Source organism: Mustela nigripes, chromosome 2, assembly GCF_022355385.1.
Source record: "Mustela nigripes isolate SB6536 chromosome 2, MUSNIG.SB6536, whole genome shotgun sequence".
Lineage (NCBI taxonomy): Eukaryota > Metazoa > Chordata > Mammalia > Carnivora > Mustelidae > Mustela > Mustela nigripes.
In genome coordinates, this window is record NC_081558.1 from 219,245,113 (window position 1) to 219,260,138 (window position 15,026).

At 58.2% G+C, this 15,026-nt stretch overlaps 1 protein-coding gene across 1 annotated transcript in view; it reads left to right on the forward strand.

Annotated features, from left to right (window-relative positions):
* The window catches only part of PCNT (pericentrin), a 31,037-nt gene extending 16,011 nt beyond the window's left edge, over positions 1-15,026 (forward strand). Inside the window, exons 13-21 of the mRNA XM_059388400.1 lie at positions 122-330; positions 1,029-1,131; positions 2,155-2,328; positions 8,156-8,275; positions 9,547-9,779; positions 11,255-11,331; positions 12,017-12,152; positions 14,414-14,541; positions 14,912-15,026. Of these exons, the coding sequence (XP_059244383.1) occupies positions 122-330; positions 1,029-1,131; positions 2,155-2,328; positions 8,156-8,275; positions 9,547-9,779; positions 11,255-11,331; positions 12,017-12,152; positions 14,414-14,541; positions 14,912-14,955 (1,224 nt within the window). The 3' untranslated portion in view covers positions 14,956-15,026. The remainder of the gene's footprint in view (positions 1-121; positions 331-1,028; positions 1,132-2,154; positions 2,329-8,155; positions 8,276-9,546; positions 9,780-11,254; positions 11,332-12,016; positions 12,153-14,413; positions 14,542-14,911) is intronic.

The following is a 15,026-nucleotide window of genomic DNA, read 5'->3' on the forward strand; positions in this document are numbered from 1 at the left end:
CCCCCCCCCCCCCGCCCCCCCGCCCCCCCCCCCCCCCCCCCCCCCCCATGATGGCTGGGCTTCAGGCTTCTGCTTCGGGAACAGGTGTGTGAAGGACTTTTTTGTTGTTTTGCCGCAACAGCGGGAGCTGGAGCTCCAGCGCCAGCGAGACCAGCACAAGATCCGGCAGCTTCAGCGGACGGTGCAGGCCCTGGAGGCGAAGGAGGCGGCCTGCCAGGCCCCGGAGGCGGAGCGGCTGCAGGAGGAGCGGCTTGGCCTGGAGAAGGTCCGGCAGCAGCTGCTGTGCGCCGCCGGGCTCCTGACCAACTTCGTCAGCCGGACGGTGGACAGGTGAGCCCGTCCAGACGGGCTGTCCCCCGAGCCGAGCTGGGTGGGCGCTGGGAACCGGTCTTTGGTTTCCAGTCCCCGTGTTAATGCGGCAGGTTCTTCTGTTCCCATGGGTTTGATGGATTTCTGGGCAGCACCTTCCTGAAAGATGGCGACCGGGTTGTGTTTGTTTGCCTTGTGGTTGGAACAGTAAAGCCCAGGTTTCTCTTAGATCTGGTCTCCTCATGTCCCTTTGCAACCAGTCCCCGTCCCGAGGTTCCGGGCCGGGATACAGGCCCGGCCCGCTGGGGCCCGCTGGGGTTGGGTGGTGCAGCAGGTCCGCACGGTGTCTGCCAGGACTGCGGCTCACGCAAGCCGGGTGCCCCCCGTGTTTAAGGGGCCGACCAAAGAGTTGACACTCGCCCTCTCCTGTCTGCATGGTTCTTCCGTCGGGAATCAGTTTAGCTTGGAGAGCGTTCCTTCCGGACGGTGCTTCACACCCAAACCAGACGCCAGCGGAAAGCCGCGCTCGGGCAGTCTCTGTGGTCTGTGCTCAGCGGCCGGACGTCTCTGGGCCTCCCGGACTGTGCGCACGAGGGCTGCGTCCCGTCCCTGTGGCCGCCATGGGCAGAGTGCAGCTCGAGGGGGTGGTCCGAAGCACACCCTCCAGGGGCAGCGTTGTGGCCTGTGCCAGCCCTTCCAGTGTCTCTCTGTGTTCACAGGACAATCAGCGACTGGACGTCATCGAACGAGAAAGCCGTGACCTCCTTACTGTGCACGTTAGAGGAGCTCAAGTCTGAGCTGAGCACACCCGGTTCCTCCCAGGTGAGGGCGGCTCTCCCGCCCCCCGCGTGGTTCCTCAGTCTGACACCCCCTCCCGTGGGCGTGACCTTGCCAAGTGCCCGGGTGCACCCTCCGGCGGGCACTGGCTGGGCTGTGGTGCTCAGGGCAGGTGTCCCAGGGCCCCTGCGGACCTAGGCTGCTCCACGTACACCTGGGTTGAAAGCCTGAGCCAGAAGTGAGCTCCCGAGGGCCGAGTCCATGCTCCCTGGCAGCGGCGCCTGGAGGGTTCGGAAGTCCTGTGGCTGATGCCGGTTCCTGGTGGGTGACCCCGTGAAATCCCGCCACGTCTCGTGAAGGTGGCACACGTAGGCAGCAGGAGAGCGGACCGCGTGCCCGTGGGGCCGCCGGGTCCGTGTGGGGCGTGCTGTCTGAGGAAGCTGTGCCCGTGTCCACGTCCCGAGTCAGCTGCAGGCCGCACGACTCCAGGGACGTGCGTGTTGGGCCCCCCCGGACGAGCACACAGCGTTCCCCGTTCCCTGCGTGCTACTCACGGGGCTCGAGCCATCCGCGCGGAGTTCTGTTGCACGGGCTTCGTTAGTGCGGCCCCGCGCTGGGCGGTGTCTCGTGCACAGAGGAACGGCGATGAGAGTCGGGACTCTCTGTCGGGACTCAGAGTCGGGACTCTGCTGTCCCGTAGGTGGAGACGTCTGTCCAGCCCCACAAGCTCCCGCTGAACCCCAAATGCGTATAAAACTGTGGTTCTTGAAAGTAACCAACAGTAAAAAACACAAGTAGCAAGTATCCTTTTTTTAGCAAAGATCTTACTCACTTATGTGGGAGAGAGGGAGAGAGAGCTCACAAGCAGGGGCGCAGCGGAGGGAGGGACGGGGAGAAGCAGGCTCCCGGCTGAGCAGGCCCCTCTCCCACGCGGGCCTCCATCTCAGGACCTCGAGGTCATGACCCAAGCCGCAGGCAGACGCGTCGCCGACTCAGCCCCCCAGGCTCTCCTCAGAGATATCTTTTAACAGACAGATTCGTTTTCCAATTTCTGTTTCTCCTGTTAAGAGGAAGATGAGGGCAGAGCTGCAGACCCAGCTGGTGGACGTCCTCCTGAAGGACAACGACTCTCTGACCACAGCCTTGCGCACGGTGACGCAGGAGAAGGCGGAGCTGTGCCGGGCGGTGTCGCAGCTGGAGAAGTCGCTGAAGCAGCACCTGCTGCGGCGCGGCGTGTGCAGTGTACGTACGCGCCTCCCTCTGGCCGGGGGCCTCTGAGCCCCCCGCGTGCGCCCTGCAGCCCCGTGTCCACGCTGTTCCCAGACGCGAGCGCCCGCGCGGACACGCGTGAGATCATGTTCCCCAGCGCCTTGGGGCAGGAAATCTATTTGACGTTTACCTAATTAAAATGACGTAGTGTTCCTGATCACGTAGTTTGATAGACTTTATTCCTAGAACGCCTGGTGTTTTTCTTTTATACTTAGATTCGTATCTTTGTGATTTGCTTTTCTATTTTTACAAAGAAAAAAAGGTTTTTTTTAATTCTTTTTAAGATTTTATTTATTTCACGAAGACTCAGCGAGAGCGGGAACACAAGCAGGGGGAGTGGGGGAGAGAGAAGCAGGCTTCCCGCTGAGCAGAGAGCCCGATGCGGGGCTCAATCCCAGGACCCTGAGATCATGACCTGAGCCAAAGGCAGAGGCTTAATGACTGAAACACCCAGGCATCCCTGCAATGAAAAATTTTAAATTATTTTTTACTTTACGTGCAGTAAGGTTGGCCCCTAGTTAGTAGGGGTCACTTGAGGTTACACACGCCCAGACTCGTGACCCGCGTGCTCGTCCGCATGGTCAGAGCTCGCTGCCCCAGGCACAGCCTGGCTGTTTCCCGTGGTGTGCCGTTTCCCAGGTGTCACGGGCCCTGAGGCGCACGGTGTGTTCTCTTGCAGGCCCTTTGCTTCTTCCGGGAGCTCCCGTGAGCCGTCCTGGGCATTGACGTAGCTGCCGTACCACCGGGCAGCGTCCGGGCGCAGATGGGCCTCCGCAGGGTGGCTGCGTGGTCTCGGGGCTGCACACGGGCTGCTCGCGTTCCTGGAAGCAGTTGCTCTGGGGCAAATGCCCAGATGGGGGCACGGGGGCTGCTGTGTCCCTGCAGTGTGCATGTCGAGCCCACCTAGTGTCCAGCGGCTCACCGTTCCCTTTCCCCTCGAACAGAGTGGGGGAGTGCCGTCGCGTGTCGGCTCGCTGGCTGCTGGCTGTGCGGTTGCTGCTAGCGTCGCGCCCTGTGCCGATGGCGTCTGGATCTTCTTCAGTGACATGTCCCTTAACGGCCTTACCCGCCTGTAAACTGCGCTGTTTGCGTTCGATACTGCTGTGTTCGGAGCGGTTTGCATGTTGTGGACACGACTGTGTGGTTAGATGTGTGACGTGTGACTCCCCGCCCCGCCGCAGTCTGTGCAGCCCCCTCTGTAGAGACAGTAGCCTTTGCAGATCAAGAGTTCTTCATTTTAATAAAGTCAGTTTTTTTGTGTGTGGATCACGCCAAGAATTTTGTAGTTCTACTTTTTAGGTTTCTGTCGAGGGTTGTGTGCGTGCTGATACCGTTTTCCTGGGACATGTTGGAAGACAGTCTCTTTTCCTGACACGTCTTGCACCGATGTCAGAAGCCCTTGCGCAGTGTGTTGTGTCTGTCTGGACTGTGCTTACGGCACTGCCGACCAGGCAGCTTGGGTCACGCCGCAGCCTCGCGCAGGGCAGTGGGAGTGCTCAGGCTTTCTGTCTTCAAATTACGTGGCTATTCCCGTTCCTCTGTCTTGCTGCATAAATTTTAGAATCTTGCTGGTTGGTTGGTTGGGAGGTGGGAGGAACCCGGAGGCACAGGGTCCGGCTGTTCTGGAAGAGTCCGGCCACTCTTAGCAGCACATAAAAGCCTTTGCCCAGACTCTCCTGTCACCACGACTCATTGTAGCCTAAAAGAGGAAATAATCCAAATGTCTGTTAATTCGTGAACAGGGAAATAAAATACAGCCTGTCCCTAAATGGGCTTATTCGGCAGAGAAAGGGCCGAAAGACCACTCGGTGCTGCAGTGTGGACGCTCCTCTGTCACTGCGATGTGCAGAGCCGCAGAACCGTGGAGGCAGGAAACACACTCGTGGGTGCCTGGGGCGTGTAGGGGCGCGGGGGGGCCTGGGGTGATGAAAACACGCATTACGGAGGGGTGGTCGTTGCAGTCTGTAAACGTACTCCAGCCCGTTGAGTCGCACATTTTCAGAGGACAAAGCTCAGGGGTGTGTTCAGCTCTCAGTGAGGCCGTCGTGAAGGGTTTAGACGAGAATGGACGTCTGGGCTCCTCGGGCCGACGACCCACGTTTGACTGTAGCGTCGTCGGATCTTCCCGTCTGGGAACTGGCACGTCCGCTCCTCTGTTTCCATCTCCTAAATGCGTTGTCACATCCGTGTTCAGACCCTGAATACGTGACATTGATACCCTAGATACTCCGTTTCTTGGGGGTGTTGTGAAAGGTGCTGCCCAGGCCTCTCGTGCTCCCGTCACGCCTGGCTCGCGCATGGAAGCACGTCCACACTCCCGGGCCCCCCAGTGCCGGGACCCTTGCTGACAGCGCTTTTTAATCCCATGAGCCCTTCCATAGGATTTCGTGTGGACACAGTTCTGTCATCTGTGAGCAGGGGTTTATTTTCTTTCCCGTGTGATTACCTTTCATTTCCGTCTCTTGGTGGTGGCAGAGGCTGGACTTCTGGATGCTGTCGAGCAGCCCCGGTTCCAGTCCTGGGGGCGGAGCTTCTGTTTGTCAGGCAGTTGTGCAAAGGCCCTGCGGCTGAGGAAAGTTCCTTCTGAGTCTTAGTTTGCAAAAACTTTTTTTCTTATGAATGGATGTTGAACTTTGTAATACTTTCTTTTCACCTGTTGACGAGGGGATGCATGTTTCTTTGTTTTCTCAGCTGACCTGGTGTTTACGGTGACTTCTGGATATGGGCTCCGAGTTCTGGTGCCAGGGAGTCATGATATCCTATTGTTTTCACGTGTTATTAGATGCAGTTTGCCCATATTTTGGGCACATTGAGTGTTGTTTACTCTTGGTTCATGAGGGATGTTAATCTGGAGGGGTTTTTTGTTGTTTTGTTTTTGTTTTTAAAGATTTTATTTATTAGACAGACACAGCAAGAGAGGGAACACAAGCAGGGGGAGTGGGAGAGGGGGAAGCAGGCCTCCCGCTGAGCAGAGAGCCCAATGCTCAATCCCAGGACCCTGGGATCATGACGTGAGCTGAAGGCAGCTACGTAACTGACTGAGCCACCCGGGTATCCCTGGAGGGTTGTTTTTTATTTTATTTTTTTTTATTTTTAAATTTTTGGGGGTATTGTCGAGCTTTGGCCTCATAAAATGAGTTGGAACATGTTTCTTCCTCTTCTTAATTTCTGGTAAGAGTTCCCTAGAGCTGGCATTTATTTCTTCCTTACATATTTGTATAAATTCACCAGTGAAATCACCTGGGCCTAGTAGGGGTCTTCTAGGGAAGGTTTTTTGTGACGGATGTAGAGTTTCTGGTGCTGGCAGAGGGTCCCACAGAGGTCATTCTGATCTCCTGTAGCCTTACCGAGCTGCTGCTCCTCATCCTCGGCCCCCGCGAGGGAGCACAGGGCATGCCGCTGTCTCTAAGTCACGGATCTGTCCGCAAGCTCTGTGCAGGCTTGCTTTGCCCGTTGCGAGCTCTGTTGCTGGGTGAGGTAAGGGGCCTCTGTACGTGGGAGGGAGGGTCCGGCCGCTCGGCCAGGCCAGGACCTGCAGTCCTTGATGGGAGCGCTCACGGCTCCGGGTGTTAACCCTGATGAAAGCTGCCGTCAGCGCCGTTCACAGCCCTGTCCGCTTCTCTGGGACTTGTCAGAAGCGCAGGGAGGTCCCTGTGGGACTAAAGCCCAGTCGCCAGGAGAACACGTTCATGCTTTCAGTGGACATTAACCAGGAAATCGGGAAACACGTTATTTCATTGAGGAATAACTGACGTGCGATACCGTTTCAGGTGAGCACAGGGGGATGTGACACTCGCGTCCGTCATGAGACCTTGACCAGCGCGAGGCAGGTTCCCGTCTGTCACTGACCTGTCACAGTGCCACTGACTGCTCTCTCGTCTCTGGCCACCAGCCATGTTGCTCTGTTTCTGTGACGCTGTTTTCTGCGTTTGTTTGGTTTGGCTTTTTAGGCTCTGCGTCTGAGTGAGGTGATGGGGTAGCGGTCGTGTCGGACCCCTTTCACTTCGTGTAACCCCGGCGTCCGTCCGCGATGTCAGAAGAAAAGCAGGATTTCCTCCTTCTGTGATGACTGAGTCCTACTCTGTTGAGCTTATGACCTGCGGCTCCTCTGTTCACTCGTCTGTCGGTGGACGTCCGGGCTCTCCCCGCAGTCTGGCCGTCACGGAGGCTGCCGGAATGGTCAGGGCGCCTGTGTCCCTTTGAATCTGTATTTTAAGTTTCTTTGGGGTAAATACCCGTTAGTGCGATGGCTGGGTCGTAGGGCAGCTCTATTTTCAACTTCCCGAGGACCCTCCGTGCTGTTTTCCAGAGCGGCGGCACCAGCTTGCGTTCCCACCAGCCGTGCAGGAGGCTCCCCTTTCTCCGCATCCTCGCCAGCACCTGTCGTTTCCTGACGTGTTAATTTTAGCCGTTCTGACCCGTGTGAGGTGGGATCTCACTGTGGTTCTGATGTGTATTTCTCTGATGCCGAGTGACGTGGAGCATTTTTTCAGGTGTTTTTTGGCCATTTATATGTATTTTTTTTTAAAATGCCCGGGTTTTCTGCTCAATGGGCAGTTTTTTCATACTGAATCGTATACAAGTATTTTAATGTATTTTTGGATGCTCACTTCCTGCCGGCTCTATCACCGTTTTATCGATGGTTTCCTGCGTAGAAAGTTTTTAGGTTGACATAGTCCCACTTGTTAATTTTTGCTTTTGTTGAAGGAAATAAGTATTTATTTGCTTTTAAGTATTTTGTTTGAGAGAGTGAGCATGAGTGTGATGGGGCAGACGGAGAGGGGGAAGCAGGCTCCCCGCTCAGCAGGAACCGCCCCCCCGGCCCCAACGCGGGGCCCGAGCCCAGGACCCTGGGATCATAATGTGAGCTGAAGGCAGATGCTTCACCGACTGAGCACCCAGGCGCCCCCGAAAGAGAAGTATTTTTAAGGAGTAAATCGCAGGCTGAGCGTGAACTTGTGGAGCGTTTCCTCCTCCGCGTCCGAGATGACTTTGATCCCTGGAGTCTCTTCCCCCCAGGCTGCGTTTTGGGACCAGAAAAACAGCCTCTAGTCTTTTCCACACCAGGGCCTGCGACAGCCCTTCCGCAGGGTCACCTCGGACACAGGCTCGGTCTCTCAGCTGCACCCTGGAGCTGGGGGCCGGTGCGACCAGGTGACCTCTGATTCCTGTTCCACATGCTGGGACCACGGCCCGATGCTCGGAGTGCCCTCTGGTCATCCGTGTGGGCAACCCCTCTCCTGTCCTCACTGGGGGTTCCTTGTGCTCTGGAAACGAGCCCCCCACGGAGCTCTGGGCACCCTCCGCACACTGTGGTATCCAGGCCACACTACCCACGTTTGGGTGCTGCTTGGCCGTGACAGCCCCTCAGCGTGCATGGTGCCCGCGTGGGGCCCTTGCTGAGGTTTCCAGGCCTGGGATTTACCGGTCCCGCAGTACGACTGGGGACCCAGGCCTGTCAGGAGTGAGCCTCTCTAGGACCTGAGACTGTGTGTGTGTTCAACAGGCTTAATGCTTTGAATCTGGTGTTCTTACACCAGTGTTTGGAGTTTGTTTTTAATAAAAATGTACCTGTTGTGCAGTCGTAATTGGCATGCAGTCACCACCCCTGAGTGCTGACGATCTGCTTGATGCTACATGACAGCTCTGCCTGGATGGACCCAGGATGGCCCATGTCCTGGCACTCAGGAGACGTGACCCTGACCCTGGGGTGGCGGTGCCGACTGCCCTCGGCCGTACTCGCGAGATGGTCTTCTGCTGGGGGAACCGTGCAGACGATGTCATCTGTGGTTTGTTACAGAGGCCAGACAAGTCTGCGTGGAAGCAGGATGGAGCGGGCTCGCAGAGCTCAGCGCGACAGCCAGACCCGGCACTGCCGGCGCCAGCCGCACGCGAGGAAGCCAGCAGCGGCAGCGTGCAGGTAAGGCTAGGCCTGCGCCGTGCTGGATGTGTACGGTGCCACCCACTTGGGACCCCTTATCCGTCTCTCAGACCTTGTATTTCTGGGGCGCCCGGGGAGCTCCGCCAGTTGATGTCCGGCTCTTGATTTCAGCTCCGGCCATGATCTCGGGGTCGTGGGCTTGACCCCGTGTTAGGCTCCGTGCTCAGCAGGGAGTGGCTTGGGATGCTCTCTCCCTCTTCTCCTGCTCGCTCACTCATACTCTTAAAAAGGAAAAGGCCTTTATGTTCCCAGAACAGCGCAGGGCTGACGGCAGAGTCGGAGCGAAGGTGCGGGGAGCGCCAGTGCGTTCTTGCCCCCGTGTCGATGGCCCGCACTTGCATGAGCACCGACGGCCATCACCCCGGGTCCACAGGGGACGTCGGGGTTCACTCTCGGTGGAGTGCGTTCCGTGGGTCTCCCTCGTAGCTGCACAAGCCCTGTCGTGACGGCGGGGCTCTCCCTTGCCTGAGCACAGGTGCCGACACGTGTACACCCGTGTCAGTTGGGAGACGTGGAGCCGTCACAGACGGGAGCAGTGACGGTGGATACAGTTGCCCCTGCGGTGTCGTTCCGCACAAGTACTTCGTGTCTGTGCACATGAATTCAGGGCATGTGACTTGGGGTCACATTAGGTGATGGTCATCACAGCCTGAAAACACCCCAGACTGGGGATTCGCAGGTCAGCGTGTTTGTCCCTGCGGTCCGAGCTCCGAGGCCTCTCTAGAGGGAAACTGTGTGTTAGAGTAACAGGGTTTGCAGGTACGCCTCTGGGTAGGCCTTCAGGGGTTTCCCACAGCCCCCGAGACGTCCCAAGGCCTGGGGATGAGACCCCATCCCACCCCGGGAGTGCACCTCCGCTCGTGGTCAGATTCTTGGGGCCTTTGGGGGCTCCTGTGAGACTCGGAAAGGGTGTCTGATCTGCCGTTTGTCAAAGTGCCCTGCGAGGCTGGCCCTGGGGACGGGTCCTGCAGGGCTGGCTTCCGTAACAATGTGACAGTTTGCTGATCAGAGGAACAGTCGGGGTTTTCTCAGTTTGACCTTTTTGAAGATTATTTATTTATCTATTTAAGTCCTGCCTACGCCCCATGTGGGGCTTGAGCTCACAACCCCAAGACCCTGAGGCTCTCACTACTCTGACCGAGCCGGCCAGGCGCCGCTTGCTGCCCTTTGACGCCCGGCGGTGCAGTCGCGCGGTGCACGTGGCGGAAGGTGTCTTCCTTCCCTGATCGCTTGGCGTCCGCTTTCTCTAGGTGGAGAAGTTGTACCTGCATTACTTGAGAGCAGAAAGCTTCAGAAAAGCTCTGATTTATCAAAAGAAGTATCTTCTGCTATTGATTGGCGGATTCCAAGACTCTGAACAGGAAACGCTGTCCATGATCGCCCATTTGGGAGTGTTTCCTTCCAAAGCAGATAAGAAAATTACACCTTCTCGCCCTTTTACGAAGTTTCGGACCGCCGTCAGGGTGGTGATCGCGATACTAAGGTAGCACTGGGGTCCCTGCCGCCGCCGTGTCCCGGGGCAGGAGCGTGCGAGGGCTCGGGCTGTGTGCGTGAATGTGCCTCCTTCTGAGCGACGCTTGCCTCCCGGAGGCCGTGTGCAGAGCTGTCACTCTCCTTCTGACACTAGGGTTCAGGGAGGCCTTCTTGTCACCCAGCAACACCTCGCCCCTCCATGGACTTCATGCTGGGACTCCTCTGACACCAGGCACAGCCGATAAGAGTTTGAACCCGCATTCACGGCTTCACGTTCTTGGTCCCCGTATTTCCGTGAAAGGGGCCGGGTCCGCTGGAGCGCGTGAGCCGCGCGGGCAGTAGCTGTGTGTGGTGGTGTCATCCTGGCTACAAGCCCACTCCCCGGGGGAGGTCAGGGCCCGGGGGTCCTGCCAGTCTCAGGGCCCCAGGTGTTGTTGACACGGGCTGTTGTTTTGGGAGCAGGTATGTGGGTCTCTGGTGTGACTGGGAATTTTGACCCGTTCAGAATTAACAGTGATGAAAATCCATTTTATAACTTTAAGATTTGCTGAATTTTCACACGTTTGTCCCACTAACAATTGTTAGTGCGACGTGTGCCGTGGGAAGCCCGAGAGGTGCCGTCCTCAGCCCCCGGTCGTCGTCGTCCGTGTGGGCCAAACGCCCAACGCAGCAGCCGGGTGGGCTGGCTTCCCCGGCTTCTCCCGACCGAGCTGCGGAGCCCTACCCCTGCAGAGACCCAGCTCTCGGCCGGCCGGTTCCAGCAGAGGCGGGGGCTGCCTGGCCTCCTCACTCTCCTGCTCTCAGCCCTCAGCCTCAGGGCACTTGGTCCCCTCATCTCTGGGTTCTGACCACACACTGCCCAGCCGTCACCTGTCCATCCATCCTTCCGGTCTGCGTGTTTGGAGAGAAGGCCCCGTGCCAGGAGCCTGGTGGGTGCGATGCGGGCAGCTGCCCAGGCCCAGGCCCTGCCTTCCGCCTTCCTGCCAAGGGGCCGAGCATTTCTAGCGGCTGCAGTTTTGATGCGAGTCAGAAGGCGCCGTCTGAGAGGCCCCACGGTCAGAGGCAGCGGTGTCTAGAAGGAGCAGCTGGTAGGAAGGCCAGAAGGGTGTCTGCTGAGCCACGGAGGGGCCGTCCCAGGAGGGGCCAGGGAGCCCCGCCACGGTGCACCTCCGGGGGCCGACCTCTGGCGCTCGTCACCCTGACAGCCCTGCTCCCCATCTGACTGAGAACGCCTGAGGGCAGGGGCCTCTGTCTTTGCTCCTCCTGCCCTGAGTCATCGAGTGGCATTTGTGGCGGCAGGGAGCGGGCATTGCGGGTTTTGAACTGAGTCTGTGGGGCCCCGGGCTGGTGGATGTCAGGGCGGCGCCACTGCAGTGGCCACCCAGGTCTGATCCCAGCTGTTGGTCACGCCTGGACTCCCACTGCTCTTTCCACAACGGTTTTGCTCTAGTTTCTGATGTTTTGTGTCCTTTCTTTCCTTTGTAGGTTACGTTTCTTGGTTAAGAAGTGGCAAGAGGTAGATCGTAAAGGGGCCATCATGCTGGGCCGAGCGCCCCGTCCAGGTGGGAGCCCAGTGAAGCCTGCAGGAAGCCCTGGGGTGCGGTGGCTCGTGGAGGCGGGCGGTTTCAGTGCTGGGAAGCGCACACCAGCTACGGTGGGAACGGTGTGGAGGTGCCGAAGTAGAGGCGAGCAACCCCGAAACAGACGTCGGCTGCTGGGCTGCGGCTCTGCTTTGCAAGAGCCGGCCTCCCGCGGGCCCTGCCCCAGAGCAACCGTGTGCAGAGAACCCCCGCCTCGCAGGGGGCACGCCCCCCGGTCCTGCAGGGAGGGCTTCGGGCATCTGGAGGGGAGGCGGCCAGACCCTCGACAGCTGGCCTCCCCCGGCCACCGATGGGTACTTGGGCCCTTGGGCCTTCAGGAGAGTTTGCTCCCCGACCAGGTATACCTGGTGGTCTCGGTTCAGCTTCTTCCTTCTCCAGAGCCCCCTCCTCAAAGCTGGGGTGGGGGGAGCGCCCCATTGGCTCCGCAAGGTCACAGAGGGCTCTGCTGGGGTCAGGTCAGCCCAGGAGGGGCACAACACAAGTGATCAAACCTACATTTTCTCTAGAGCTTTTTGAAATGTAATTTTTATAAATCGGGTATTTTAAAAATGTTTTCAAATTGCCATACAGACTCCTAGAAGTTTTGGTAGAGGGGTCTTCCTGCTAAAAAGCTTTCGTCTCTTTTCCTAACCCCTCTGTTGTTCAGCGGTGGCCGGGGAAGGAGTCCCGGTTCCACGCCAGCAGGCTCCACCCAAAACCAGCACGTCCCCGCCAACCCGGGACGTGTCCTCCAGCCACGCCGGGGACCGTGTGCCCAAGGCCTCCCCGCGCAGGAGGGAAAGGTGAGTGGGCTTCCGGGCCGCGGTTCCGGCGTAGGTGGGCCTGCGGGCCAGCTCCGTGCGCAGGGCGGCTCCCCAGACGAGCCGTGCTCACCAGTCCTGGGGGGGGCTTGAGCTCATCTCTCTGTGCCATTCGGGGGGTTCTGCACACATGATGTCACCTCCCTGCGTCCCACTCAGCTGGCTGTTGAGGTGTTCGCGCGCGGAGGGCCAGTGGGCGGACGGCGGAATGCAAGTTTGCTTCCACGTTACCGCGAGCAGGAGGAGCCCTGACTGCACGGACAGGCGAGAAAGGGTTGTGGCCGCGGCTTCCCCTCCGGGTGTTACCGTGCAGGGCGGGGGCCTGGGTTTCCTTTCTGCAGAGCAAACGCCTGAACGCCCGCCGCAGGCACCGAGATGCGGGCATCTGCTGCTGGGCCCTGTGTTCCCTCCTCTCAGCCACGACAGTGCCAATTCTGTAACGCAGCCAAGTTCAGTCTGTGTCTGCGCGTGTGTCCGCACGTCCAGGGTCCCCCGTTTCTCTGCGTGCGCTTTCCGCAGCACGGCTCCGGGACGGGACGGGGAGGACGCGCCGGCGTGTGCGCCTCCAGCCCCTGCCCCTGGCTGACGGGGGCTTCTCTGCACACGGCTCGTCTCTGGTGGGGCCGTCCTGACAGGACAGACAGGACGTACGCGCGATAGGACGCACGCCCGGGCGCAGACGTGCACCCCAGCTCCGCACCAGCCGGGCGTGCAGCTGACTTGCGATCACCTGCTGGTGACGTCCCACCGACGTATGGGGCTCCTTGGGGAGATGTGCTTTGGAAGCTCTGGCTTTGGGCTGGCCCCAAGCAAGGCAGGGCATGCGCAGGACTCGGGGGCCCGGAGGCCCAGCCCTGTGTGGGGAAGGCAGAGACGCTCCGTCTGTGGCTGTGGCACCCCTGGGGTCTGGGTGGGTGATGGTTACGGAGAGTCCGCGCCAGCCAACGGCCGTCCTGTGTGGATGGTGCGAGGGCAAGCGAGACCCTAACCCTAACCCGAAGGAGCGTGGGGGTTGCAGAGCAGAGGCCGGGAGGAAAGGTGCTGTGCGGAGACTGGGTCGGGCAGGTCGTGCCCCGAGCGAAGGGGATGCTTTGGGATGATCAAGGAGAGGTCAGTGGGTCGTTGGGTCACCCACAGGGCACTGGGGGGCGGTTCTGAGGGACATGGCTGCGCAACCCAGTGGAGGTAACACATTTATACTTGAAAATTTCGTAAATAAAAAAATTTTTTGTGAATAAAGTAACATATCTTGGGGCACCTGGGTGGCTTAGTCGGTTAAATGTCCAATTCTTGCTTTCTGCTCAGGTCATGATCTCAAGGTCATGAGATCAAGCCCTGCATCAGATTCGATGCTCCGCATGGAGTCTGCTTGGGATTCTGTTTCCCTCTACCTGTCGCCTGATGGGCCCCCATACTCTCTCTCTTACATAAATAAGTCTTTTTATTTTTTATTTATTTATTTTTTTAAGATTTTATTTATTTATTTGACAGAGATCACAAGTAGGCAGAGAGGCAGGCAGAGAGAGAGGAGGAAGCAGGCTCCCCGCTGAGCCGAGAGCCCGATGTGGGGCTCGATCCCAGGACCCTGAGATCATGACCTGAGCCAAAGGCAGAGGCTTTAATCCACTGAGCCACCCAGGCGCCCCATAAATAAGTCTTTTTAAATAATAAGATAATATACAATAATTTTTATTCATTTTAACTCTGAGACGTTTTATAGAAGTTGGTTTTGTTTGTTCTTAAAGATTTTATCTATTTATTTGCGAGAGTGAGTGAGCCCAAGAGAGCATGAGCAGGAGGAGAGGGAGGGAGAGAAGCCGGCCCCCCGCTGAGCAGGGAGCCCGATGGCGGGGCTGGACCTCAGGACGCCGGGATCGTGACCTGAGCTGGAGGCAGACGTTTCACCGACGGAGCCACCCAGGCGCCCCGGGAAGTTGATTTTCAAAGCGTCGTGTGACACTCTGAAACAGCGCCCGAGCTTGGGGGCGCCCGGCTGGCCCCGTTGGCGGCCTGTGTGGCTCTTGATCTCAGGGTCAGGGGCTCGAGCCTCACGGTGGGCAGAGAGAGGACATGCCGACGTACGCGCACACAGAAGCACACGGAGAAATACACACACTCTACTCTCTCATTTTGGGGTGCAGCAGGCGTCGGAAGGAAACGGCGTGTGGCCCCCGTCCCCGCTGTCTGCTGCTGTGTCGCTTGAGTTTCACTGTTTCTTGGTGTGTTTGTTTGTTTGTTTGAAGATCCACTCCGTCCCTGGATTCGAGATCCGAAAGATCCCTGGCTGCTTCTCAAGACCCCGAGCGTTCCTTGACGGAATATATTCATCATTTGGAGATGGTCCAGCAGAGACTGGCCGGGGCCCCTCCAGGTAACGAGTTCTGTTTCTCTCGATGAGACGCGGCACCCGAGGAACACACAGTCCCGGGGTGCAGGCTGAGTGAGCTTCCGTCTTGTCACCAGCCGCCGTCGGTCGCCTCAGGACGGCCGCGAGTGCAGGCGCCGCAGACGGGTCCTTGGCGGGAAGCGTAACGCTCGCTCCTTCCCTGACGCGCTCGGGCCGCAGTGACCCTGCTTTGGGGTTGGGGTTTCTTCCCTGTCCTTGGAACCGTGCTGCACCTCAGTTGTCTTTACCGGAAATGAGATCAATTCAGGGGCACTGTTTAAGAATTTTGAAATTCTTCTTAAAAGACACAGGAAGACTTCTAACGAATTGCTGTGTCATTTTCATTCATTTTTAGATTCTGCTTCAAAGAGATCCTGCCGCCAGAAGACAAAACAGTGAATAAAATCCTTGTGCCTCTTACCATGACAATTCCATTTGAGGAAAAGATTTATTTTTCCCCTTTTCTCAAG